The sequence below is a fragment of the Salmo trutta genome, chromosome 39 (assembly GCF_901001165.1).
Source record: "Salmo trutta chromosome 39, fSalTru1.1, whole genome shotgun sequence".
Classification (NCBI taxonomy): domain Eukaryota; kingdom Metazoa; phylum Chordata; class Actinopteri; order Salmoniformes; family Salmonidae; genus Salmo; species Salmo trutta.
The window spans coordinates 4897000-4924354 of record NC_042995.1 but is presented as its reverse complement, the minus strand read 5'-3'; the positions used below and the strand labels follow the sequence as shown (position 1 = coordinate 4924354).

At 44.6% G+C, this 27355-nt stretch overlaps 1 protein-coding gene across 5 annotated transcripts in view; it reads right to left on the bottom strand.

Annotated features, from left to right (window-relative positions):
* Window positions 1-9299: 9299 nt before the first annotated feature.
* The window catches only part of LOC115179295 (interleukin-1 receptor accessory protein-like 1), a 355734-nt gene continuing 337678 nt past the window's right edge, over window positions 9300-27355 (bottom strand). For 3 of the 5 annotated variants that reach the window (XM_029740689.1, XM_029740686.1, XM_029740690.1), the window contains exons 11-12: window positions 27124-27168; window positions 9300-12600 (exon numbers count right to left, since the gene is read on the bottom strand). In XM_029740689.1, coding sequence (XP_029596549.1) covers window positions 11858-12600; window positions 27124-27168 — 788 coding nt within the window. In that variant the 3' untranslated portion in view covers window positions 9300-11857. The remainder of the gene's footprint in view (window positions 12601-27123; window positions 27169-27355) is intronic. The other 2 variants (XM_029740691.1, XM_029740692.1) reach the window with 1 other exon arrangement.

Sequence of the window (27355 nt, the reverse complement as noted above, 5' to 3'; positions counted from 1 at the left end):
ATCAAGCTGGTGCCCAACTGTTTTCCGTTCCCTTCCTCCGGCCCCAGGTGTACTGAGACTTCTCTCGTTGGGAATTAAGTTGGGCTGAGGAGGAGGAGAGGGTGTGTAGGATTTATGCTAATAGAGAGGGGCGTGTGTGTGTGTTACGTTGAGAGGAAGTTCAAACAAACCACTTCATCAGTCATCTCTACAGAGGATGAGTGGCATGAGACGCCCCTTGGTTTATTTCCCAGGGTTGTTTCTGTACCAACTGTACCTCACTGCCTCTCTCTCTTTCTCTCTCCCCCTCCCTCCCTCCCTACACAACCTCTCTGCTTTCTTTCCAATTAAGCTCTTAATTGCCAAAGATGATAACAAGTTAATTATTACTCTGCAGGCTAGTAGAAACACAGCTGTCACAGCACTCCGTGTGCCGCTGCAGTGTGTCTGTGTGTGTGTGTGTGTGTGTGTGTGTGTGTGTGTGTGTGTGTGTGTGTGTGGCTGACTGTAAGCTGCTGCTGTGCGATGTCATCATCTGAGAGGGACAAGGGAGAGAGCTGGGGAGAGCTGTCTTTCAGCCCGATTGGAGGCCATCGGTTGAAAGAGTTCATAGCCAGGGAGGGCAGCAGCTACTTAAAAAAAGATATACCTTTTTTTCACTCTCACAGCGGCAGTCATTTTGCCTTGGCAACCCACACTCACAACCCATGCTCAAGCTTTCAGTGTGCTCAAATTTCCTAAGGCTTGGGGTTTATAAAAAGAAATGTGTTTACAACTAGAAAAGTTGTCTTGGTGACAGTTCAGTGGAGGCTGCTGAGGGGAGGACGGCTCATATTAACGTCTGGAATGGAGTCAATAGAATGGTATTAGACATATCAAACACGTGGTTGATGCCATTCCATTCATTTCGTTCCAGACATTATTATGAGCCGTCCTCCCCTCAGCAGCCTCCACTGTGACAGTGGTGCAGACAGTGGTAATCCATCTGGATGTAGGTTTGCCCCTAAAAACTATCGATCACAGTGACCTCATTCACTGTAGTAGGCCATGCACCGCTGTTCAGGGGCCGGCTAGAGAGGGGCCCAGAGATATCTACAAGTAGGGAACATGTGACAGATCTATTCGTCACGTTGCTCATGTGTCTTGGCCAAATCCAGGTGTTTGTTTATGCAGAGAAGAGTTGTGTTTTTTTTGGCTGACTGGTGAAACTGACTATGAACATCATGTAGGCTACAATTCAAGCCATGACCAACAGATGACAGTGTTTCACAAAGAATGTCTACATTCCTGATCTGGCTCTTCTTTTTCTCTAGCTACAGTACACCTGCCATTTCAAATCAACACACACACCAGTGGCGGTCAGTGACATTTATGATGAGGGAGCACAATTTTTTTTGTTCATGAGCATGGCCTTATTTCTATTACAGCATATTGGATGACTGTCATTCATATCCCATTCACCCAGTTCAATGTAACATTGATGGGTTTAGGCTACTACATGATACTTACATTTTCCGTGCCCCCATCATGAGGTTGCTACAACCTAGCCTATGAATGAAAGTTCACAACGTAGGTGCACACAGGTCGAGAGAAAAATTGGAGATGACAGACAGTGACACATTCAATACCGCCTTGCACACTCTTGCCTGCATCTAGCTTATCTATGGTGTAATCATTTGTCCAACAGCTGCAAAGGAGAGTTTAAATTGGATAAATTCAGGTATTTTTATCCCTTTTTCGTTTGCCTTTGTTTAAGAAACGTTTTTCAACAGAATGAGAGGAATGAATACACCCCTGATCATAGCAGCCACGTTGTATTCATTGTAGCCTCTATCCACTCTCCCCCTCTCACATTTCACTTTGTTTGTGGACTTCAATGAACAACACATTAGCTGAATGTGACCAGGTTAAAAAACCTTTCCAAGCCAAACCATACATAACCTGCTACAGACACCCTACATTGTTGTCACCATATTAGCTAAAGTAGCATCCTAGTCAACATAGCTAATAGAACTAATGTGTTAGTAAACCCGCTACAATCATGCAGTAACGGTACAGTGTACAGTCAGTAAGCAGTTACACCGGCGGGCTCCGGTGGCAATACATTCATAAAACCAAAAGTATGTCTTCTCCTGAGATGTGTCTGTTACTGGAACTCTGTGAAGCATTTATTTGGGACACCATTTCTGAGGCTGGTAACTCTAATGAACTTATCCTCAGCAGCAGAGGTAACTCTGGGTCTTCCTTTCCTGTGGCGGTCTTCATGAGAGACAGTTTCATCATAGTGCTTGATGGTTTTTGCGACTGCACTTGAAGTTCTTGAAATTTTTCAGATTGACTGACCTTCATGTTTTAAAGTAATGATGGACTGTCGATTCTCTTTGCTTATTTGAGCTGTTCTTGCCATAATATGGACTTGGTCTTTTACCAAATAGGGCTATCTTCTGTATACCACCCCTACCTTGTCACAACACAACTGATTGGCTCAAACGCATTAAGAAGGAAAGAAATTCCACAAAATAGCAAGGCGCACCTGTTAATTGAAATTAATTCCAGGTGACTACCTGGAAGCTGGTTGAGAGAATGCCAGGAGTCTGCAAAGCTGTCAAGGCAAAGCGTGGCTACTTTGAAGAATCTTAAATATAAAATATATTTTGATTTTTTAAACACTTTTTTGTTTACTACATGATTCCATATGTGTTATTTCATAGTTTTTATGTCTTCACTATTATTCTACAATGTAGCAAATATAAAAAAATAAAGAAAAACCCTGGAATGAGTAGGTGTGTCCAAACTTTTGACTGGTACTGTAGATCTGCATTGAAATCATTGCATGCCTCATCGATGGCCTGAAGGAGGGTGGTACGCTCATGAGGATGGCAGTCGTACATCTTTCTTGTATTTGTGTATTGTATTTTACAGTATTGTATTGTACTGTAGTGGTCCAATATGTTGCTCAGTTCATAAGAGCCCTCCGCCGAGCAACTTTATTTTGGATACATGTTTACTGTATAGGGGATGGATTTCTTTTTTGTTTTGGACTTTCTGGACTATTTCCGTACTGGTACTGTATTGTATTGATATTGTATTACTGCACTGTAGGAGCTAGAAACAGGGCCATTTCCCTGCACCTGCTGTAAAGTCTGTTCATCTGTGTACGCAACCAATCAACTTTGATTTTATTTATTACATACTGTACATTTCTGATCTTGTCAATATCATATTTTAAATCATAATAGTAATCATCATAGTAGTACATACAGTATCATACTTTTTATGTTTCTACTTTACAGACAGACATTTTCATTATGTAGTTCTCAGAATCTGTTGTAGACAAATGAGTTGACATGTTAAATCTATAGGTTAACCAAACGTTTAAGTGATCATCCACATTTTTGTATATATAGTGTATTCTACTGCAGTGGGCTAGATCAGGGTCACACAGAGTGATTCTTGGTTGTCTTGGTAACAAATCTATTTTGAAACAAAATTATACACCTCACACACATGGTTATGGGCTTAAAACAAGTCACCTGTACTATGTCAGAATTAGAGATGAAAGGTATTTCATTTTGAGTTTGCATCCCATTATTACACTTCATATACATCACAGAAGACTAAAATATATTACAACTGTTTGACATAGAAACACCAGATTTTTTGTAACCCCCCCACAAAAAAAGTTAATTAATTAGGGTTAGGCATTAGCAGAGTGGTTAAGGTTAGGTTTAAAATCAGGTTTTATGACTTTGTGGCTGTGCCAGCTAGTGACCACTCTGTACAGCTACTTACAGAACAAGATTCATGATGAAAAACGCTAACTTGCGGAAAAGTGACTTTATGATTTTGTGTGTTGTACTTAGTCAACTGAAAATGTGCTTAGTTGTGAAAAAACTGCCTTTTTGATGATCTCTTTTGAGTTTTGTACTAAGAGTTGTGAACATGTATCAGATAATTGTACAAATTGCACCAAGGTCGCTGTTTTTTTTAATACACATCAATAACATGGTGAAATCTGATAGTTTTAGTTGAGTTTGTGCTGTATGTTATTTTAAATGGACGACAGGGCTGGCCTAGGGGGCAGTGACCAAACATGGCTGCCTCCACATGTGAGCACCGTGTCTGTAGGGCACGGTGTCTGGTGGGCACGGTGTCTGGTGGGCACGGTGTCTGTAGGGCACGGTGTCTGTAGGGCTACAGCCCAGCTAAACCCCCCCCCCACCCCCCACCCATGGTTCACCCCATCGCCCCACTCTCCCCCCTGACCTCCATGTACAGGTCGACCTTTTTCCCAGGAGGATGACGTCATACACGGCACGAGACAGGGATGAAGAGAAGCGAGGCCCACAGGGACTCTGGGTGGTGTGTGTGTGTGGAAAGGGGGGCTTTACAAATTCCAGAAAGCGTACCGTATTATATAGTCATTATCTTTCCATGTTGCTCAAATTAACAGCAAATCTGGTTTCAAAAAACAGATAAAGCAACACCTCACGGCACAACACCTCTCCACTACTTGACCTAGATAGTTTGTGTGTACAGTATGTATTGATGTGTAGGCTGTGTGCCGTTTTTAAATGTATATAGTTCTGTCCTTGTGCTGTTCTTGTCTATTAATGTTCTGTTGCTTTCGCAACAGCTAATGGGGATCCTAATAAAATACCAATACCAAACTGCCAGAGTGAATAACGTCCTACAAGGAGCATCACTATATGGCTGGAGCTTCCCAGCAGCAGTTGTAGTGTAATGTAAGCAGCTTGTTCGGTGTCATGTGCATTTGAATGGGGAGCTCATTGTGCCGTCACACCTTAATGAAGTGAAGATGATTTCATTTGGAGGGAAAAGCAACAGAAGCTAAAGAACCACATGGAGACACTTCATCCTAAATGAAAACATGTGGCGTCTCCTCTCTGGGAAGCCACACAGATAGACGCACATGCACGACCATGGATACTTCTTCCTTGTTTAGCATTCCAGTCAAACGACGAGAAAAAGGTAGGAAAAAACGGAGAGAGAAGAAAAAAACACTGAAGAGAGAGAGAGGGAGATGTGGGGTGGAGGGGAGGGGAAGAGAGAGAGAGAGAGAGAGAGAGAGAGAGAGAGAGAGAGAGAGAGAGAGAGAGAGAGAGAGAGAGAGAGAGAGAGAAGACAGAGAGAGACAGAGAGAGACAGAGAGAGACAGAGAGAGACAGAGAGAGAGAGACAGACAGACGGACAGGAGCGGCAGAAGACAAACAGTTATTTCTTCAAGGATGTTTGGCTGGTTTCACCGCAAGGCCAGGTGATGTGAGGTCTTACAAGTGGAGCGTTCTTGGGATGTTTCGCAGCAGCGCATTGACTCACCTGATTTATGCTGATTTGCCGACGGACCGACGGGTCCCTGGCTGATTCAGTGAGTCGCTGGGCAGAATGAGGAGTCGTATTGATTGTTGTCTTCAGGTTTAATAGCGGTCCACTGAGTTATGACTCCTGTACTGCTCTGCTCTGCTCACCCAGCAGGGAACCGGCCAGCGTCAGCAGTTCACACGGGAGCCATAAACAACCGGCCCCTCCTCTCAGCGCAAAAAATATGTACACACACAAACCATGACTCACAGACACTACACAACACAAAATATATACAGCACACCTTACACGTAATACACACTAACATACTGGAACCGTTTACCGGTAAAGAAGATTTTCAAAAGCTTCTATTCTTACCATTCTTTCCTTAAAATGTATTTCAATAAATGATGAAATATATGTTTGTGTGTCATGCCATCACATCCTACACACACCGTCATGTAACCAGTATTAGACTGCTGACATAGCTCCAGGAAACCAGTACTGAGATATGACTCACCGCAGACGGCCAGTAGAATGGGTCATGTCAGTCTGTTATTTCTAAAAGCCTATCTGTCTAGTACGCCATATGAACAAATACAGGATACACACTGCATACTGTACGGCTCAACGTTGATGTTTAGATCTCGTGAATGATGGAGCACGCCTCCCTCTCTCCCTCCGTATGGTGCACAGACATCATTTAATTAGCTTAATTAGGCCCCAATATGGAGGATTGCTGCTCCTTGCTTGGTCGGTATTCTCTGGAGCCAGCCAATTACCCATGCAGCCAGATCACAATGCAAACACAGGCTGTTGGTGAACTGGTGTTTAGGGGGGTTACTCCTCCACAATAGCAGCACCTCCACCTTGCCAGTTTAACCCCCCCACTCCCTCTCAAAACTCCCCAACCCAGCAAGCACACCTTCCACCACCAACATTCAAACATTCACTTGTGAGGGCATGGTTGCTGTGGCAACAGGCACAATGTAAAAAAACCCCAACAGGAACCGACTATGCATTCCCTTGGTTGGAATGTTTCAGTGTAGAAAGGTGCCTTTTAAAGGAAGTGCAGGAGCCCCTGATTGTCGGAACACGGACACATCCATGATTACAGTACTTTGGGGTGTGTGTGTGTGTGTGTGTGTGTGTGTGTGTGTGTGTGTGTGTGTGTGTGTGTGTGTGTGTGTGTGTGTGTGTGTGTGTGTGTGTGTGTGTGTGTGTGTGTGTGTGTGTGTGTGTGTGTGTGTGTGTGGTGTTGCATCCCTCTAATAGAGTTCCAGACACTTAGTAGAATCTATGACACCACCAACATTCAAACACTTACTTGCAGGAAATGATTGCTGTGGCAACAGGCACAAAGCAATAAAACGGAGGAACTGACTATGCATTCCCTTGGATGGAATGTTTCAGTGCAGAAAGGTGCCTTTTAAAGTGAGTGCAGCCCCCCCACCCCCCATTTACATTTGACATGTTAGTCATTTAGCAGACGTTCTTATCCAGAGAGACTTAGTGCATTCATCTTAAGAATGCTAGGTGGGACAACCACACATCACAGTCATAGTAAGTACACTTTTCCTCAATAAAGTAGCTATCAGCAAAGTCAGAACTAGTAAAGGGGAAATGAGTGAGTGTTAGTTCACAAAAGGGGGGAAGGTAGGGAGGAACAGTTCCTCTTGCTGCTCCGTAGGCAAGTACCATGGTCTTGTAGTGGATGCGAGAGGTGTGTGCGGATGAGCGGGGTGACATGGGAGAATTTGGGAGGGTTGAACACTGGGCGGGCTGCAGCGTTCTGGATAAGTTGCAGGGGTTTGATGGCACAAGCTGCAGTAGTCGCAGTAGTCCAGACGGGAGATGACAAGTGCCTGGATTAGGACCTGCGTCACTTCCTGTGTGAGGTAGGGTCGTACTCTACGGATGTTGTAGAGCATGAACCTGGAGGAGAATGACAGGGTGTTGTCCAGGGTCATGCCAAGGTTCTTTGCACTCTGGGAGGGGGACACCGTGGAGTTGTGAACTGTGATGGAGAGGTCTTGGAGCGAACAGGTCTTCCCCGGGAGGAAGAACAGCTCCGTCTTGTCGAGGTTGTGCTTGAGGTGGTGGGCCAATACCCAGGCTGAGATATCTGGCAGGCACGCAGAGATGTGTGTCACCACTTGGGTGTCAGAAGGGAGGAAGGAGAAAAGTATGGCAATGATAGGAGAGACCACGTGAGGATATGATGGAGCCGAGTGACTTAGTGTAGAGAGAAGAGGAGAGGGCCTAGAACTGAGCCCTGGGGGACACCAGTAGTGAGATTATGTTGTGCAGACCGATCCTCTCCACGTCACCTGGTAGGAGCAGCCTGCCAGGTAGGATGCAATCCAAGAGTGTGCAGAGACGCCCAGCCTTGAATGGGTGGAGAGGAGGATCTGATGGTTCACGGTGTCGAAGGCAGCGGATAGATCTAGGAGGATGAGAACAGAGGACAGAGTCATCTTTGGCAGTGCGAATAGCCTCCGTGACACAGGGAAGAGTAGTCTTGGTTGAGTGACCCGTCTTGAAGCCTGACTGGGTAGGGTTTGAGTGGCTAGGGTTGGAGGAGAGGGAGAGGGAGACAGAAAAGGAAACAAAGTAATGAATAGAGACCTGGAGGGGGGTTTCCAGGAGATTAGTAGGTCAACAGCCTCTAGTAAAGACGAGGTCAAGTGTATTGCCTGCCTTGTGAGTGGGAGGGGACTGGGAAAGGGTGAAGTCAAAAGAGGCAAGGAGGGGAAAGAAAGAGTTGGAAAGAAATGAATCGAAGGCAGACGTCGGGAGGTTGAAGTCGTACAGTCTGAAGGCCTGTGAACACTGACACATCCATAATTACAATATTTTAGTGTGTGTATGTGTGTGTGTGATGAACAGACTTGATCACAAGCTTAGCTGCTGCTGCGGTCCGGTATAGTGGCCTGGATTCTGCCGTGACGGTTGGATCTATCCGGGGTTCAAGATTACAGTGTTTTCCTGCAACATACAGTTTCCCAACATACCTCAACACCAAAGAGTGGAGTAGAAATTAAGCAGAAGCTTATGTAATCAATATGAAATCTTATTATGTGAGTTATGACATTGTAATATGGTTATTAATGTGTAATGGGAGAGGAACTACATCATAACTACATCATAAGTGATTCATTAACTGCCCAGTGTTTCCACATTTCTATTAAATATGACCTAGAATTAAATAGTTTTCCTCCCAAAATGTTTTAATTGAATATGTTAAAAAGCTGTTTTTTTGTGTTGTGTACCCCAACAACAGAATGGTAGAATGGTGTGGGTATATATCGGTCATTAAACATATTCATGCAAGTAGAACGCGGACTGGCCAGCTCTCCCTCCTCTAGACCACTGATTAGCCAGCTCTTCCTCAGGGAGATGACATCACGCTCTATGAGGAAATAGCAAGCGTTTTTTAAACGGTCTATTTGAGATGCAAGTTTGAGGTGGTGTTTTTGAAGTGCTTTTTCCCCCTCCAATTTATGCTTTGGCCACAAATACGAGTATACAAGTCAACAACATTAATTGGATATGAGTTAACAGAATATTAACTTTCAAAAGTGAGATTTTCACCGGGAAGTTACTTTAAATGAAAATCATCGATTGCAATCAACATTTGATTTGGTGTCCCATCATAACAAGCCTGTACGTGTCAAGATGCAAGTAGAGAGGTCTAAAGAACAATTATTAAATGTGTTTTTATTATTAATAATAATAGTATCTCTTTAATTAACATTGCAGGTACATAATAAAAAACGAAATGAATCAGAAACAGGAGAGACAACAGAACCGTAATCTTGTCTCAAAATTGTGAAAGTGCCTGGAATAATTCTGTGCTATATATTATTAATTATGATCATCATTAATATCATTATTATGATTTCCAGAAAGGTTCATAAAACAAGTTTGCCACTCACTCTGAAAATGCAAACGTATTTTTTTATGAATGTGGCTAGATTGTCTTCATCTTATTATCCTTTTTGATTTATATACACAATGTCATAGAATACAAGAAATCCACCCCTTAAAGGAGCTCTGTCTCGAATGTATCAAACGTTACTGTGTTTTCTGTTGGGTCAGGCAGGTATGACAGTTGGAAATTGACGTTCTTCTCAGTGATATACCAAGCAGCCAACTGAGTACAGTACATTGAAGAAAAAGACCAACACTTTGAAAAGTTAAACCAAAGGGAAATTGAAAAACCAATCATTTTTGCAGACCGAGGGGGACATAGACATCTCTTACAGAGTTTACTCATTGTGTATAGGTTAATACTTTGCATAATGTTTGGCACTACAAGGGACTGAATACACTACCTCACTGTTTCTGTTTAGAAGCTGCTAGCACTATGAAGTATCAATAAAACAACGTTATGATATCAGATATTACAGTATATCGAACACCCGTGTTGGATCCCGTAAATGACCGTATCTTACTTCATAGGGTTAGCCTCACAAGAACTATGTATGAAATGATCGTGGATCGTATGAGAGCACAGTCTCTCACTTTCTTTCTTTCTGAGGTTCCCTTGGAGACTGTTTACATCAGTGTAACCATGGCGATGTTATAGGGACATGCGTTGTGTCAGGACCGACCCAACACAGGCCTACTCTCCCCACTAAAGCGCCTCCCAACCAGGCTTTATCAAGTCCTGGTAAAAGAACAACGTTTGGGTCTTTGAGTAGCTCTTATTGTTGCTTAATGGGACTTCATGACATCATATTTTGGCCAATCTGAAACTAACCAAAAAACTTGGTAAAGCCCTAAAACAAGCCCTAATGTGGATCATGTGGTGTGGATTTCAGATCTTTTTTCTTCACAAGCACAATTTTAGCTTTGGTCTCACTTGCTTGAAGAATAATGAGGATAATCTTGACTTTTCCTGTACCACTACGAACCATATTTGAAGGGGTTTAAGTTGAATTTCAGAGGAATCAAAATGGATGAGCATTTATTTGTCACTATGTGTGGAGATACATTTCTCTTGGGTCGAACTCCATGATTTGCTCCTGTATTTTGGTCCGTTTGACAGACTGTCACATGATATGCTAAACATTTCTTCTTCTAGGAACATATGACAACAACACTCTGAACATATCTTGGAAGTCAACTGTGTTCAGTGTGTCGTCTTTTCAAAATGGCTGCTGTCCTTCTCCATAGAAATCAGGGAGGCACTACATCGAGGTTATCTGGTATTCATGTGCGGTGGGGAAATGAAGATACTTTTCACGAATCTGCTTTGATGAACGTTTTCGAGTGTGTACAGTGTTTCTTCTTTTTAAATACATTGACATATATCATAGGTTGAATACATCTAGTTGCTATGCACACTCCTCTGTTATGGAAAAGTATTCGAAACACAAATATACATTGCCCCCCCCACCCAACAATGATATTAGGACTTGATGAAAACATCTCAAATCATTTTATATTTTTTCATCTTTCCACTAAGATAAGACATTTAGTGAAGGACTCAAACATCCACTTTGTCTGCTATGCAATTAGGGAACTGCATAGCAAAATAATGTAGAAAACAAAATGCATGTTACTCTATTTCTGTCATTAGTGGAATGAAATGTGAATAAGTATGTACTTCCAAGCAAATATTTTTGTTACAAAAATATACTTTCTCATAAAATAATACACGTAGTTGTTTTTAGGGCGATATATGTCTCTGTTAAGCTGAACAGAAAGGCTGTCTTTTGAAAAGAGCATGTCACTATGTTTGCGAGAGCTGCAAAACTTGCACACCAAGTCTAGCACCAGTCTCTATAGTGTCCCGGTGGGTTGGTTCATCTATTCATATCTTGCATACTCCCAGGCCTCTTCATCTGTTGCATAATCTAGTTGTGTTTAATAAGAGTCCCAAATAAAAGAAGATTCCATCTACGTAACCAGGACAACAAAAAAATGACATTTTCTTTCGAATGAAACATCAAAACTTTCCCGCTACAGTGCCATAACTGTTAAAAAACAAAGAGCTTTCAAACTACACCAGTTCCACTACAAGTCAAGATCAAAATTACAACAGATCAGCCAATAGACCTCAAAGACCATCGTTTCACTTTCATACCCAAATACAAAAAAATTAAAACCTTAAATCAAAACAGACGTAGAAATTTGATGATAAAAACTGGTGAATGAAAGGTCAAAGAAAAACAACCGAAAAATACTGACTCTATAAAGAAATATAAAATATATGTACAAGACCCTGTATTCCTTGAGTTTCTGGGTAAATGAACATCGGCGTTGGTGTCTGTGTGTACAGGCATTTCAAACCCAACGGGTTCTCCTTTTCACGCCAAATCCTCCTTAGTCCTTGTCAAACAAATGTCGCTTAGTCTGACAGAATGACTTGTCCTGTGTTGGTGATTTCCCCCTGTGAATCCTGGTGCAAATTCCACAGCAGCAGTCTCTAGTCCACTAAGGATCTCCGTAGCAACACCCGCTCCACCACCACCACCACACACTCTGCCAGCTAGTTCTCCCTCTACATACAATATATCCCATCTGTCCCTATGCCAGCCTGGTGCTGTCACCAGATGACACTGGATATACTGGTCTCGCGTGGCAGCAGCGGTAGCATGGCGTTATTGGCGTGTGCCTCCTCGATGCTCTGTTCTCTGGGTGTCCTGGCCTGGCCGTGGGGCCTCTGTCCGTTGATCAGAGTCATAGGGATGTTGCAGTAGGTGTGCTGGTTACCCAGGGTGGAGAGGGGAGGCAGGCTGCCGCCGGGGGCCATGTCGTACTCGTAGCTGCGGTAGTAATGTTTCTGCTGCCTCATCTGGGTGTGGTAGTTGACAGTGGAGTTGTGGAAGGTGCTCCGCAAGTCCGGGTGCGCCGTGGCCATGGCGGTGGAGGTGGCGGCTGCCATGGAGATGGCGGAGACGGTTTGGAGCTCGCCGAAAGGGCCCTGCTCGCTGACGTCCAGCACCTGCTCGTTGCTGATGATGGGCTCCATGTGCTTGAAGGGCATCTCGTACTGCAAGTGTTTCCAGAAGTTGGAGCTGAGCTTGTTGCTCTTGGGGCCACGCCACTTGATGACGGTCAGCATCTTGATGGTGTGTTTGAGCGCTTCCACTTCCTGGTAGTTCATGATGCCATGCAGCTCGGCACACTCAATCAGAATCACCTTGATCTCCCCGGTGACCAGCATGTTCCGGAGGCGGGTCTCCAGCTCGAAGATGCTCCAACCCCGCCGCACCACATAATTGGGTGTCATGACGATGATGAGGCGCTTGGATTGGTCCACACAGCGCGCCACGTCCTCAATATAGGCTGGAGAGAGGGAAGGAGAGGCATACAGAGAGAGAGGGGAGGGAAGGAGAGGGATACAGCGAGAGAGGGGTGGGAAGGAGATGGATACAGAGAGAGAGGGAAGGGAAAGAGAGGGATACAAAGAGAAGGGAGGGAGGGAGAGAGATACAGAGGGAGAGGGGAGGGAAGGAGAGGGATACAGAGAGAGAGAAGAGCGAGAGAGAAAGAAAGAGAGGCAAGAAAGGTATGAAGGAAGTTACAGTATGAAATAATAACACAGCTAAATATATAGTATATAATATAAAAATATCATATATATATTCTAGTCTGTATGTATAGTATGTAAATATGGTATATCATCCACTGGTTGATGCTGTCTGCTATTGTCTTTTATTGAGTTTGACTAGCTAAATAGGATATTTAAATGGAAGTGCATAAATCTAATGCATAATAACAGGACATAGAGCATGCATTTTACATATTTATATTTTTTTTGAAAAACAGAGAGAATGGGAAATAAGTCAACAAACACAAAACACACTGACATCAGACAATACGTTGACCTATCAGACTCCATAAACACACTGACATCAGACAATACGTTGACCTATCAGACCCCATAAACACACTGACATCAGACAATACGTTGACCTATCAGACCCCATAAACACACTGACATCAGACAATACGTTGACCTATCAGAACCCACAGCCTTGTTAAACACACTGACATCAGACAATACGTTAACCTATCAGACCCCACAGCCTTGATAAACACACTGACATCAGACAATACGTTGTCCTATCAGACCCCATAAACACACTGACATCAGACAATACGTTGACCTATCAGACCCCATAGCCTTGTTAAACACACTGACATCAGACAATACGTTGACCTATCAGACCCCATAAACACACTGACATCAGACAATACGTTGACCTATCAGACCCCATAAACACACTGACATCAGACAATACGTTGACCTATCAGACCCCACAGCCTTGTTAAACACACTGACATCAGACAATACGTTGACCTTTCAGACCCCACAGCCTTGTTAAACACACTGACATCAGACAATACGTTGACCTATCAGACCCCATAAACACACTGACATCAGACAATACATTGACCTATCAGACCCCACAGCCTTGTTAAACACACTGACATCAGACAATACGTTGACCTATCAGACCCCATAAACACACTGACATCAGACAATACGTTGACCTATCAGACCCCATAAACACACTGACATCAGACAATACGTTGACCTATCAGACCCCATAAACACACTGACATCAGACAATACGTTGACCTATCAGACCCCATAAACACACTGACATCAGACAATATGTTGACCTATCAGACCCCACAGCCTTGTTAAACACACTGACATCAGACAATACGTTGACCTATCAGACCCCATAAACACACTGACATCAGACAATACGTTGACCTATCAGACCCCATAAACACACTGACATCAGACAATACGTTGACCTATCAGAACCCACAGCCTTGTTAAACACACTGACATCAGACAATACGTTAACCAATCAGACCCCACAGCCTTGATAAACACACTGACATCAGACAATACGTTGACCTATCAGACCCCAATAACACACTGACATCAGACAATACGTTGTCCTATCAGACCCCATAAACACACTGACATCAGACAATACGTTGACCTATCAGACCCCATAAACACACTGACATCAGACAATACGTTGACCTATCAGACCCCACAGCCTTGTTAAACACACTGACATCAGACAATACGTTGACCTATCAGACCCCATAAACACACTGACATCAGACAATACATTGACCTATCAGACCCCACAGCCTTGTTAAACACACTGACATCAGACAATACGTTGACCTATCAGACCCCACAGACTTGTTAAACACACTGACAGCAGACAATACGTTGACCTATCAGACCCCATAAACACACTGACATCAGACAATACATTGACCTATCAGACCCCACAGCCTTGTTAAACACACTGACATCAGACAATACGTTGACCTATCAGACCCCATAAACACACTGACATCAGACAATACGTTGACCTATCAGACCCCATAAACACACTGACATCAGACAATACGTTGACCTATCAGACCCCATAAACACACTGACATCAGACAATATGTTGACCTATCAGACCCCACAGCCTTGTTAAACACACTGACATCAGACAATACGTTGACCTATCAGACCCCATAAACACACTGACATCAGACAATACATTGACCTATCAGACCCCACAGCCTTGTTAAACACACTGACATCAGACAATACGTTGACCTATCAGACCCCACAGCCTTGTTAAACACACTGACATCAGACAATACGTTGACCTATCAGACCCCATAAACACACTGACATCAGACAATACATTGACCTATCAGACCCCACAGCCTTGTTAAACACACTGACATCAGACAATACGTTGACCTATCAGACCCCATAAACACACGGACATCAGACAATACGTTGACCTATCAGACCCCATAAACACACTGACATCAGACAATACGTTGACCTATCAGACCCCATAAACACACTGACATCAGACAATATGTTGACCTATCAGACCCCACAGCCTTGTTAAACACACTGACATCAGACAACACGTTAACCTATCAGAACCCACAGCCTTGATAAACACACTGACATCAGACAATACGTTGACCTATCAGACCCCATAAACACACTGACATCAGACAATACGTTGTCCTATCAGACCCCATAAACACACTGACATCAGACAATACGTTGACCTATCAGACCCCATAGCCTTGTTAAACACACTGACATCAGACAATACGTTGACCTATCAGACCCCATAAACACACTGACATCAGACAATACGTTGACCTATCAGACCCCATAAACACACTGACATCAGACAATACGTTGACCTATCAGACCCCATAAACACACTGACATCAGACAATACGTTGACCTATCAGACCCCACAGCCTTGTTAAACACACTGACATCAGACAATACGTTGACCTATCAGACCCCACAGCCTTGTTAAACACACTGACATCAGACAATACGTTGACCTATCAGACCCCATAAACACACTGACATCAGACAATACGTGACCTACCAGACCCCACAGCCTTGTTAAACACACTGACATCAGACAATACGTTGACCTATCAGACCCCATAAACACACTGAAATCAGACAATACATTGACCTATCAGACCCCACAGCCTTGTTAAACACACTGACATCAGACAATACATTGACCTATCAGACCCCACAGCCTTGATAAACACACTGACATCAGACAATACGTTGACCTATCAGACCCCACAGCCTTGTTAAACACACTGACATCAGACAATACGTTGACCTATCAGACCCCATAAACACACTGACATCAGACAATACATTGACCTATCAGACCCCACAGCCTTGTTAAACACACTGACATCAGACAATACGTTGACCTATCAGACCCCATAAACACACTGACATCAGACACTACGTTGACCTATCAGACCCCGTAAACACACTGACATCAGACAATACGTTGACCTATCAGACCCCATAAACACACTGACATCAGACAATACGTTGACCTATCAGACCCCATAAACACACTGACATCAGACAATACGTTGACCTATCAGACCCCACAGCCTTGTTAAACACACTGACATCAGACAATACGTTGACCTATCAGACCCCATAAACACACTGACATCAGACAATACGTTGACCTATCAGACCCCACAGCCTTGTTAAACACACTGACATCAGACAATACGTTGACCTATCAGACCCATAAACACACGGACATCAGACAATACGTTGACCTATCAGACCCCATAAAACACACTGACATCAGACAATACGTTGACCTATCAGACCCCATAAACACACTGACATCAGACAATATGTTGACCTATCAGGACCCCACAGCCTTGTTAAACCACACTGACATCAGACAACACGTTAACCTATCAGAACCCACAGCCTTGATAAACACACTGACATCAGACAATACGTTGACCTATCAGACCCCATAAACACACTGACATCAGACAATACGTTGTCCTATCAGACCCCATAAACACACTGACATCAGACACTACGTTGACCTATCAGACCCCATAGCCTTGTTAACACACTGACATCAGACAATACGTTGACCTATCAGACCCCATAAACACACTGACATCAGACAATACGTTGACCTATCAGACCCCATAAACACACTGACATCAGACAATACGTTGACCTATCAGACCCCATAAACACACTGACATCAGACAATACGTTGACCTATCAGACCCCACAGCCTTGTTAAACACACTGACATCAGACAATACGTTGACCTATCAGACCCCACAGCCTTGTTAAACACACTGACATCAGACAATACGTTGACCTATCAGACCCCATAAACACACTGACATCAGACAATACGTTGACCTACCAGACCCCACAGCCTTGTTAAACACACTGACATCAGACAATACGTTGACCTATCAGACCCCATAAACACACTGAAATCAGACAATACATTGACCTATCAGACCCCACAGCCTTGTTAAACACACTGACATCAGACAATACATTGACCTATCAGACCCCACAGCCTTGATAACCACACTGACAGCAGACAATACGTTGACCTATCAGACACCCACAGCCTTGTTAAACACACTGACATCAGACAATCGTTGACCTATCAGACCCCATAAACACACTGACATCAGACAATACATTGACCTATCAGACCCCACAGCCTTGTTAACACACACTGACATCAGACAATACGTTGACCTATCGACCCCCATAAACACTGACATCAGACAATACGTTGACCTATCAGACCCCATAAACACACTGACATCAGACAATAAACGTTGACCTATCAGAACCCAGTAAACACACTGACAATCAGACAATACGTTGACCTATCAGACCCCATAAACACACTGACAGTCAGACAATACGGTGACCTATCAGACCCATAAACACACTGACATCAGACAAATACGTTGACCTAATCAGACCCCAAGCTTCCATCAGACAATACGTTTAACCTATCAGACCCATAACACACTGACATCAGACAATACGTTGACCTATCAGACCCCACAGCCTTGTTAAACACACTGACATCAGACAATACTTGACCTATCAGACCCCATAACACACTGACATCAGACAATACGTTGACCTATCAGACCCATAAACACACTGACATCAGACAATACGTTGACCTATCAGACCCCATAAACACACTGACATCAGACAATACGTTGACCTATCAGACCCCACAGCCTTGTTAAACACACTGACATCAGACAATACGTTGACCTATCAGACCCCACAGCCTTGTTAAACACACTGACATCAGACAATACGTTGACCTATCAGATCCCCACAGCCTTGTTAAACACACTGACATCAGACAATACGTTGACCTATCAGACCCCATAAACACACTGACATCAGACAATACGTTGACCTATCAGACCCCATAAACACACTGACATCAGACAATACGTTGACCTATCAGACCCCATAAACACACTGACATCAGACAATACGTTGACCTATCAGACCCCATAAACACACTGACATCAGACAATATGTTGACCTATCAGACCCCACAGCCCTGTTAAACACACTGACATCAGACAATACGTTGACCTATCAGACCCCATAAACACACTGACATCAGACAATACGTTGACCTATCAGATTCATAAACACACTGACATCAGACAATACGTTGACCTATCAGACCCCACAGCCTTGATAAACACACTGACATCAGACAATACGTTGACCTATCAGACCCCACAGCCTTGTTAAACACACTGACATCAGACAATACGTTGACCTATCAGACCCCATAAACACACTGACATCAGACAATACATTGACCTATCAGACCCCACAGCCTTGTTAAACACACTGACATCAGACAATACGTGACCTATCAGACCCCATAACACACTGACATCATACAATACGTGACTATCAGACCCCAATAAACACACTGACATCAGACAATCGTGAGCTATCAGACCCCGTAAACACACTGACATCAGACAATACGTGACCTATCAGACCCCCATAAACACACTGACATCAGACATACGTTGACATATCAGACCCATAAACACACTGACATCAGACAATACGTTGACCTATCCGACCCCACAGCCTTGTTAAACACACTGACATCAGACAATACGTTGACCCTATCAGACCCCCATAAACACACTGAATCAGACAATACGTTGACCTATCAGACCCCATAAACACACTGACATCAGCACAATACGTGAACCTATCAGACCCCATAAACACACTGACATCAGACAATACGTTGACCTATCAGACCCCACAGCCTTGTTAAACACACTGACATCAGACAATACGTTGACCTATCAGACCCCACAGCCTTGTTAAACACACTGACATCAGACAATACGTTGACCTATCAGACCCCACAGCCTTGTTAAACACAATGACATCAGACAATACGTTGACCTATCAGACCCCATAAACACACTGACATCACACAATACGTTGACCTATCAGACCCCATAAACACACTGACATCAGACAATCGTTGACCTATCAGACCCCATAAACACACTGACATCAGACAATACGTTGACCTATCAGACCCCATAAACACACTGACATCAGACAATATGTTGACCTATCAGACCCCACAGCCCTGTTAAAAACACTGACATCAGACAATACGTTGACCTATCAGACCCATAAACACACTGACATCAGACAATACGTTGACCTATCAGATTCATAAACACACTGACATCAGACATCCGTTGACCTATCAGAACCCACAGCCTTGTTAAACACATGACATCAGGACAATACGTTAACCTATCAGAACCCAACAGCCTTGATAAACACACTGACATCAGGACCAATACGTTGACCTATCAGGAACCCCATACACACACTGACATTCAGACAATATGTTGTCCTATCAGAACCCCCATCATATACCCATAACAACACTGACCCACTTCAAGACAATTACGTTGACCTATCCAGACCCCCTAGGCCTTGTGTTAAACCACACTGACATCAGGACAATACGTTGACCTATCAGACCCCATAAACACACTGACATCAGACAATACGTTGACCTATCAGACCCCATAAACACACTGACATCAGACAATACGTTGACCTATCAGACCCCATAAACACACTGACATCAGACATACGTTGACCTATCAGACCCCACAGCCTTGTTAAAACACTGACATCAGACAATACGTTGACCTATACAGACCCACAGCCTTGTTAAACACACTGACATCAGACAATACGTTGACCTATCAGACCCCTCAAACACACTGACATCAGACAATACGTTGACCTAGCAGACCCCACAGCCTTGTTAAACACACTGACATCAGACAATACGTTGACCTATCAGACCCCATAAACACACTGACATCAGACAATACATGACCTATCAGACCCCACAGCCTTGTTAAACACACTGACATCAGACAAACATTGACCTATCAGACCCCACAGCCTTGATAAACACCACTGACATCAGACAATACGTTGACCTATCAGACCCCAAGCTAAACACACTGACATCAGACAATACGTTGACCTATCAGACCCCATAAACACACTGACATCAGACAATACGTTGACCTATCAGACCCCACAGCCTTGTTAAACACACTGACATCAGACAATACGTTGACCTATCAGACCCCATAAACACACTGACATCAGACAATACGTTGACCTATCAGACCCCACAGCCTTGTTAAACACACTGACATCACACAATACGTTGACCTATCAGACCCCACAACCTTGTTAAACACACTGACATCAGACAATATGTTGACCTATCAGACCCCACAGCCTTGTTAAACACACTCACATCAGACAATACGTTGACCTATCAGACCCCATAAACACACTGACATCAGACAATACGTTGACCTATCAGACCCCACAGCCTTGTTAACACACTGACATCAGGACAATACGTTGACCTATCAGACCCCATAAACACACTGACATCAGACAATACGTTGACCTATTCAGACCCCACAGCCTTGTTAAACACACTGACATCAGACAATACGTTGACCTAAGACCCCATGAACACACTGACATCAGACAATACATTGACCTATCAGACCCCACAGCCTTGTTAAACACACTGACATCAGACAATACGTTGACCTATCAGACCCCACAGCCTTGACACACTGACATCAGACAATACGTTGACCTATCAGACCCCATAAACACACTGACATCAGACAATACGTTGACCTATCAGACCCCACAGCCTTGTTAAACACACTGACATCAGACAATACGTTGACCTATCAGACCCCACAGCCTTGTTAAACACACTGACATCAGACAATACGTTGACCTATCAGACCCCATAAACACACTGACATCAGACAATGCGTTGACCTATCAGACCCCATAAACACACTGACATCAGACAATACATTGACCTATCAGACCCCATAAACACACTGACATCAGACAATACGTTTACCTATCAGACCCCATAAACACACTGACATCAGACAATACGTTGACCTATCAGACCCCACAGCCTTGTTAAACACACTGACATCAGACAATACGTTGACCTATCAGACCACACAGCCTTGTTAAACACACTGACATCAGACAATATGTTGACCTATCAGACCCCATAAACACACTGACATCAGACAATACATTGACCTATCAGACCCCACAGCCTTGTTAAACACACTGACATCAGACAATACGTTGACCTATCAGACCCCACAGCCTTGTTAAACACACTGACATCAGACAATACGTTGACCTATCAGACCCCATAAACACACTGACATCAGACAATACGTTGACCTATCAGACCCCACAGCCTTGTTAAACACACTCACATCAGACAATACGTTGACCTATCAGACCCCATAAACACACTGACATCAGACAATACGTTGACCTATCAGACCCCACAGCCTTGTTAAACACACTCACATCAGACAATACGTTGACCTATCAGACCCCATAAACACACTGACATCAGACAATACGTTGACCTATAAGACCCCATAAACACACTGACATCAGACAATACGTTGACCTATCAGACCCCACAGCCTTGTTAAACACACTGACATCAGACAATACGTTGACCTATCAGACCCCACAGCCTTGTTAAACACACTGACATCAGACAATACGTTGACCTATCAGACCCCATAAACACACTGACATCAGACAATACGTTTGACCTATCAGACCCCATAAACACACTGACATCAGACAATACGTTGACCTATCAGACCCCACAGCCTTGTTAAACACACTGACATCAGACAATACGTTGACCTATCAGACCCCATAAACACACTGACATCAGACAATACGTTGACCTATCAGACCCCACAGCCTTGTTAAACACACTGACATCAGACAATACGTTGACCTATCAGACCCCATAAACACACTGACATCAGACAATACGTTGACCTATCAGACCCCATAAACACACTGACATCAGACAATACGTTGACCTATCAGACCCCACAGCCTTGTTAAACACACTGACATCAGACAATACGTTGACCTATCAGACCCCACAGCCTTGTTAAACACACTGACATCAGACAATACGTTGACCTATCAGACCCCATAAACACACTGACATCAGACAATACGTTGACCTATCAGACCCCATAAACACACTGACATCAGACAATACGTTGACCTATCAGACCCCACAGCCTTGTTAAACACACTGACATCAGACAATACGTTTACCTATCAGACCCCACAACCTTGTTAAACACACTGACATCAGACAATACGTTGACCTATCAGACCCCACAGCCTTGTTAAACACACTGACATCAGACAATACGTTGACCTATCAGACCCCATAAACACACTGACATCAGACAATACGTTGACCTATCAGACCCCACAGCCTTGTTAAACACACTGACATCAGACAATACGTTGACCTATCAGACCCCATGAACACACTGACATCAGACAATACATTGACCTATCAGACCCCACAGCCTTGTTAAACACACTGACATCAGACAATACGTTGACCTATCAGACCCCACAGCCTTGTTAAACACACTGACATCAGACAATACGTTGACCTATCAGACCCCATAAACACACTGACATCAGACAATACGTTGACCTATCAGACCCCACAGCCTTGTTAAACACACTGACATCAGACAATACGTTGACCTATCAGACCCCACAGCCTTGTTAAACACACTGACATCAGACAATACGTTGACCTATCAGACCCCATAAACACACTGACATCAGACAATACGTTGACCTATCAGACCCCATAAACACACTGACATCAGACAATACGTTGACCTATCAGACCCCATAAACACACTGACATCAGACAATACGTTCACCTATCAGACCCCATAAACACACTGACATCAGACAATACGTTGACCTATCAGACCCCACAGCCTTGTTAAACACACTGACATCAGACAATACGTTGACCTATCAGACCACACAGCCTTGTTAAACACACTGACATCAGACAATACGTTGACCTATCAGACCCCACAGCCTTGTTAAACACACTGACATCAGACAATACGTTGACCTATCAGACCCCATAAACACACTGACATCAGACAATACGTTGACCTATCAGACCCCACAGCCTTGTTAAACACACTCACATCAGACAATACGTTGACCTATCAGACCCCATAAACACACTGACATCAGACAATACGTTGACCTATAAGACCCCATAAACACACTGACATCAGACAATACGTTGACCTATCAGACCCCACAGCCTTGTTAAACACACTGACATCAGACAATACATTGACCTATCAGACCCCACAGCCTTGTTAAACACACTGACATCAGACAATACGTTGACCTATCAGACCCCATAAACACACTGACATCAGACAATACGTTGACCTATCAGACCCCATAAACACACTGACATCAGACAATACGTTGACCTATCAGACCCCACAGCCTTGTTAAACACACTGACATCAGACAATACGTTGACCTATCAGACCCCATAAACACACTGACATCAGACAATACGTTGACCTATCAGACCCCACAGCCTTGTTAAACACACTGACATCAGACAATACGTTGACCTATCAGACCCCATAAACACACTGACATCAGACAATACGTTGACCTATCAGACCCCATAAACACACTGACATCAGACAATACGTTGACCTATCAGACCCCACAGCCTTGTTAAACACACTGACATCAGACAATACGTTGACCTATCAGACCCCACAGCCTTGTTAAACACACTGACATCAGACAATACGTTGACCTATCAGACCCCATAAACACACTGACATCAGACTATACGTTGACCTATCAGACCCCACAGCCTTGTTAAACACACTGACATCAGACAATACGTTGACCTATCAGACCCCACAGCCTTGTTAAACAGACTGACATCAGACAATACGTTGACCTATCAGACCCCATAAACACACTGACATCAGACAATACATTGACCTATCAGACCCCGCAGCCTTGTTAAACACACTGACATCAGACAATACGTTGACCTATCAGACCACACAGCCTTGTTAAACACACTGACATCAGACAATACGTTGACCTATCAGACCCCATAAACACACTGACATCAGACAATACGTTGACCTATCAGACCCCATAAACACACTGACATCAGACAATACATTGACCTATCAGACCCCACAGCCTTGTTAAACACACTGACATCAGACAATACGTTGACCTATCAGACCCCATAAACACACTGACATCAGACAATACGTTGACCTATCAGACCACACAGCCTTGTTAAACACACTGACATCAGACAATACGTTGACCTATCAGACCCCACAGCCTTGTTAAACTGTATGTTCTAAACTGCTGATCTAATGGCTATTAGAGACCTACTGAGTCACAATAACTCTATAGCGATAACAATATGAGAAAAATGTATCTGTGGGTAGGTGTGTGTGTGTGTGTTTGTGTGTGTGTGTGTGAGGGAGTGAGAGAGAGAGAGACAGCTAGTGTCTTGTTTGTGTGTGTGTGTGTATATCTACAATGTGTTTGTGTGTGTGTGTGTAGGGATACACACTATACAAACGGCCCTTTCTAAACACAGTGTTTCTCATTTGTAACAGTATAAATCATAGAGCCAAATGTAGCCATTGTGCGTGTGCCCTACATGCCAGAAGAGCAGAGACTGCTAAAGCCTGCTGTTAGTGAGGCTGCTGGGGTCCTGTCAGAAACAAAGACTCTTCCACTACAGGTTGACAGGATTAACTAAGCTTCCCTTTCTAATCAAAGAGCCCCTACTGTGAGAGGTGCTGCTCTCTGAGCCAACAGGGCTGGCCATCTCTCTCTCTCTCTCTCTCTCTCTCTGTCGCTCTCTTTCTCTGTCGCTCTCTCTCTCTGTCGCTCTCTCTCTCTGTCGCTCTCTCTCTCTCTCTCCCTCCCTCTTTCTCCCTCTCTCCCTCTCTCCCTCTCACTCACTCCATCTCCTTGTGCACCCCTCTACATCTCCCTCACCCTCCGTCTCTCTCCTTCTTGTCTCCCTCCAACCCTTGGGGAGGTTAAAACTCAAAAGGGCTTTTCTCTTTTATGCCTTATGCTCAGCTGAGCCCCTGGGGATAGAGGAGAGCAGGCGAGCAGGCTGATTAGCAGGAGCATGGAGAACAAAGCCCTCTCATCACCTCACTATGATAAGTCAGTCTGGATGTTCTCTGTAATTGGACTTTAACGCTGGCAAACACAAGACCCCTTTCCACCCTCTTTACTATCTCTCTCTCTGCTTCTCTGCCTATCTCTCTGCTTCTCTGTATCTCTCTGCTTCTCATTCTCTCTCTCTGCTTCTCTGTCTCTCTCTTTGCTTCTCTGCTTCTCTGCCTCTCTCTGCTTCTGTCGCTCTCTGCTTCTCTGCTTCTCTGTCTCTCTCTGCTTCTCTGTCTCTCTCTCTCTGTCTCTGCTCCTCTGCTCCTCTCTGTCTCTGCTTCTCATTCTCTCTCTCTGCTTCTGTCTCTCTCTTTGCTTCTCTGCTTCTCTGCCTCTCTCTGCTTCTGTTGCTCTCTGCTTCTCTGCTTCTATGTCTCTCTGCTTCTCTGTCTGTCTCTCTGCTTCTGTTGCTCTCTGCTTCTCTGCTTCTCTGTCTCTCTCTGCTTCTCTGCTTCTCTCTCTCTCTGCTTCTCTGTCTCTCTCTCTCTGCTTCTCTGTGTGTCTCTCTCTCTCTCTCTCTGTCTCTGCTCCTCTGCTCCTCTTTGTCTCTGCTTCTATGTCTCTCTGCTTCTCTGTCTGTCTCTGTCTCTCTCTGTTTCTCTGTCTCTCTCTGCTTCTCTGTCTCTCTCTGCTTCTCTGTCTCTGTCTGTCTCTGTCTTTCTCTGTCTGTCTCTGTCTGTCTCTGTCTGTCTCTGTCTGTCTCTGCTTCTCTGTCGCTGCCTCTCTCTGTCTCTGCCTCTCTCCATCTCTCTCAATCTCTCTCTGTCTCTGTCTCTGTCTCTCTCTGTCTCTGTCTCTTTCTGCTTCTCTGTCTCTGTCTCTCTCTAAGCCTCTTTCCTCTCTGATGATCTTTCTAGAGTAGCACGGTTGGTGTGGCTGGGTGTGGCTGGTTGTGGCTGGGTGTGGCTGGGTGCGGCTGGGTGCGGCTGGGTGCGGCTGGGTGTGGCTGGGTGCGGCTGGGTGCGGCTGGCTGGTTGTGGTTAGTTGTGGCTGGTTGTGGCTGGGTGTGGCTGGGTGTGGCTGGGTGTGGCTGGGTGTGGCTGGGAGCGGCTGGGTGTGGCAGGGTGCGGCTGGCTGGTTGTGGTTAGTTGTGGCTGGTTGTGGCTGGGTGTGGCTGGGTGTGGCTGAGTGAGGCTGGGTGTGGCTGGGTGTGGCTGGGTGAGGCTGGGTGGTTGTGGTTAGTTGTGGTTAGTTGTGGCTGGTTGTGGCTGGGTGTGGCTGAGTGAGGCTGGGTGCGGCTGGGTGTGGCTGGTTGTGGCTGGGTGAGGCTGGGTGATTGTGGTTAGTTGTGGCAGGTTGTGGCTGGGTGTGGCTGGGTGTGGCTGAGTGAGGCTGGGTGCGGCTGGGTGTGGCTGGGTGAGGCTGGGTGGTTGTGGTTAGTTGTGGCAGGTTGTGGCTGGGTGTGGCTGGGTGTGGCTGGGTGTGGCTGAGTGAGGCTGGGTGTGGCTGGGTGTGGCTGGGTGTGGCTGGGTGAGGCTGGGTGGTTGTGGTTAGTTGTGGCAGGTTGTGGCTGGGTGTGGCTGGGTGTGGCTGAGTGAGGCTGGGTGCGGCTGGGTGTGGCTGGGTGTGGCTGGGTGAGGCTGGGTGGTTGTGGTTAGTTGTGGTTAATTGTGGCTGGGTGAGGCTGGGTGGTTGTGGTTAGTTGTGGCAGGTTGTGCCTGGTTGTGGTTAGTTGCTGACACAGTAGTGGTAAGTGGCTGGGGGAATGAGAGTACCTCTAAGGAGTCTTGAATCGTCCTGGAAATGATCATTGGTGAAACCTAAAAATAAACAGTTCAACATTCAAAAGGTGTGATCAGGTAGACTTGCAGAAAGGCATCAGAGGAAGTTAGAGTCAGGGGACTTAAATAAGTTACTTAGATAAACTGTGCCTAGTTTCTCTCAACTCACCAAAACACGTTTATCCCAGTTTAATATGGGAGTTGTGGCATCAGGACCAAAGGAGCC